Genomic DNA, 2,644 nt, shown 5'->3' with positions numbered 1-2,644 from the left:
TATTTATATTTGTGTACAAGCTGTTTAGATAGTCAAAAAGCCTGTGTTTTTAGGGTTATTAACAAAGTTCGTGTACTCAGACCAGTAATATTTGGGGTCACAAGTTTTTGCCATGGATATTTTGTGGGTCAGAAGACAAAAAGTTTGGGAACCACTGCCCTAAAGTACCCTACCTTATAAAACACGGTGATGATTCATGTTTTGGCTTTACTGTTACTAGAGTCTTTGAATAAATCAGAGAAATTACGATATTCTAAGTCTACTCACAAAATTTTGGGCAAATTTTTTTAAAAAAGGAAAAAAGACTGATTTTAATGAGTATCATAGCGTCCTGACCTGAATCCAATTAATAACTTTTTGGAAGAAGCTAAAATCTGCCATTAAAATAATTTGTCTCACTTTCTCCATCAGTTTTAGCAGATGTCGCAGCTAACCCTGGTTATTATCAGCCTTTTTGTCCTTTCCTGCCCGTTTCCTCCTTTTTATGCCAACCTTTATCATTTTTTCAAAATAAATACAGAGAAAACTTTTTTTTTTCTAATAATTCCTGAGTACTTCAAGGCTCAAGCAATTTTAAAAGTAGAAAATTGTTCCGAACTAGACAAATACAAGAAGCTCCAATCTACAAGAAAATTTAAATGCTTCATTATTTTTTTTAAGGTTTTGCAGGCAATTATCAGGGACTTCACTCACATATTCCATTTCAGTGTCTGGGCCCTTCAAAAAGTGTCAATAATTCTGAACAGAACGGTGCAATAAAGTTTCCTGCCTTCACATGCGCATTATTAATAGCCCACCCACCGGGTTGACTTTTCTCTCACATCTCTGAACGCAGTGTTCCTCTGCCAGGTGTCCTATTTACAATTCAGAATGGGGAACCGTTGATATGGCATCTGTCAGATTAGAATGTGAAGYTCAAAACAGCTGCTCAATAGCCTGTGAAGAAAAGCCTTATTTAGTTAAAAAGCCTGTGTACCTTAAAACTGCTCACTAATGAAGCTGCAGCACTTATACAAATGAAGAGATATGGAAGTGTGTACCTTTCTTTTAAGCTTTCTGAATGTGTTGATTCATTTCACATTTTGCTCTATAGCTGAGCCTTAATGGGTTGTTTGAAAAAGGCCATTATGAGACCAAGTTGTTAAACAAGATGGCATATTGTAGATTTCAACCGTTAATGATGTGGATATGCATTAAAATGGATTAAAACACTGACAGAAGATGTTATCCAGAAAGATGAGGGGTCTTTCATATTACTTGTCTTTGTTTTTCCTATCATGCTGTAGATTATGCTTTTTGTCTTTTCTTTAATAAGACAAAGGTTCAAAGCAGTGTGTGTTAAGGAAACCGTGTAAGCTAAGTTTTTATTGCCACATTTTTTAAACTGCTACAAAAGTGGGTCATGGAACCACCCCTGAAGGGCTGTTGRACACCCAGGCAGACAGACAAACTAGCCTTGAGGTAGGATCTAACCCTGCTGGGAAGCTGAAAAACTGCTGATGGCTCCAGGCAGCACAGTGGGATTGATTTAATTTAGCCTTTTGTTTATCCATTTAGTGTCCCTCGTGTAGAATTAAGAGTTTTTTATTAGAATTTTTATGTTAAATCATTCAAATCAGTTAAAATAAGAGTTGTAAGTGGTGGTTTTTACGATTACCTCTGAATAATTTTACTCTGTTTGAGACGAGATAATTTTCTTTGTCATAATCTTAATTTTTTTTGGGGGGGATCTCTGCAGAGGTTCGATTGCATGTGGAAGAATCCGAGACGAACGTGACCGTAGAGGAATCTGGTTCAATACGACTAGGCTGCAGCATTCCCTCGCAGTCGTCTCCAGACTCACGGTTCTCCGTGTTCTGGTATGTGGAGCACTCCGAGGAGGAGAACGCCGAGGACCAGCCGGGCGAGGAAGAAGACAGCAAACGGCAGTGTGTGTTTTCCATCGGACACGATGCCATCTTTGGAAACGGGAACTGCAGCCCTCGGGAGGAAGCCGAGCTGGATTCCCGCTTGCAGTTTGAGAGGGCGACGTCCGACCAATACAGCCTGACCATTCGTGAAGCCCGACCAAAAGACGCGGGCCGTTACTACTGCCACGTGGAGGAGTGGCTCCTCAACCCTCGCAATGTGTGGTATCGCCTGGCCACCAATAACTCTGGGTTCACCATCGTCAATATACAGCCACGAGGTAAGTCCTGAATCCTCTCAGCATTGTTGTGTATGGGATTACATTCAATGACGAGTTCCTTGTAACTTAAAAGTTCTTTACATGATGATGCTTTGGATTTTTGACCAAAAAGATTAGAGCAATTAATGACATGGTTATGTCTTCATTTGTTCTATTATGTCTTAAATAATCCTTATCTACCACATCATCTATTTGGGGCAGTGGTGTCTAATCCTGGTCCTCGAGGGCCACTGTCCTGCATGTTTTTTGAATTATTGTACATAAACCACAATGTAAATTTAAACTCCGATTCACTCTGTGACGTGTCGTGCGGACCTCTTGATCAGGTCACCTTTGTAAAAGAGATCCTGATCTCAATGGATTTTCTACCTGGTTAAATAAAGGTTATTGACTGACTGACTGACTGACTGACTGACTGACTGACTGACTGACTGACTGACTGACTGACTGACTGAC

The 2,644-nt window shown here is 39.9% G+C and overlaps 1 protein-coding gene across 1 annotated transcript in view; it reads left to right on the top strand.

Annotated features, from left to right (window-relative positions):
* The window catches only part of igsf3 (immunoglobulin superfamily, member 3), a gene marked incomplete at its 3' end in the record, with an annotated part of 38,159 nt that extends 35,971 nt beyond the window's left edge, over positions 1–2,188 (top strand). The window contains 1 exon segment of the mRNA XM_014033361.1: positions 1,739–2,188. Coding sequence (XP_013888815.1) covers positions 1,739–2,188 — 450 coding nt within the window.
* Between the last annotated feature and the right edge of the window lie 456 nt (positions 2,189–2,644).

The sequence above is a fragment of the Austrofundulus limnaeus genome, unplaced genomic scaffold, assembly GCF_001266775.1.
Source record: "Austrofundulus limnaeus strain Quisiro unplaced genomic scaffold, Austrofundulus_limnaeus-1.0 Scaffold1710, whole genome shotgun sequence".
NCBI lineage: Eukaryota > Metazoa > Chordata > Actinopteri > Cyprinodontiformes > Rivulidae > Austrofundulus > Austrofundulus limnaeus.
Note: the sequence above shows the minus strand (reverse complement) of the source record. Positions and strands in the feature narration are given on the sequence as shown.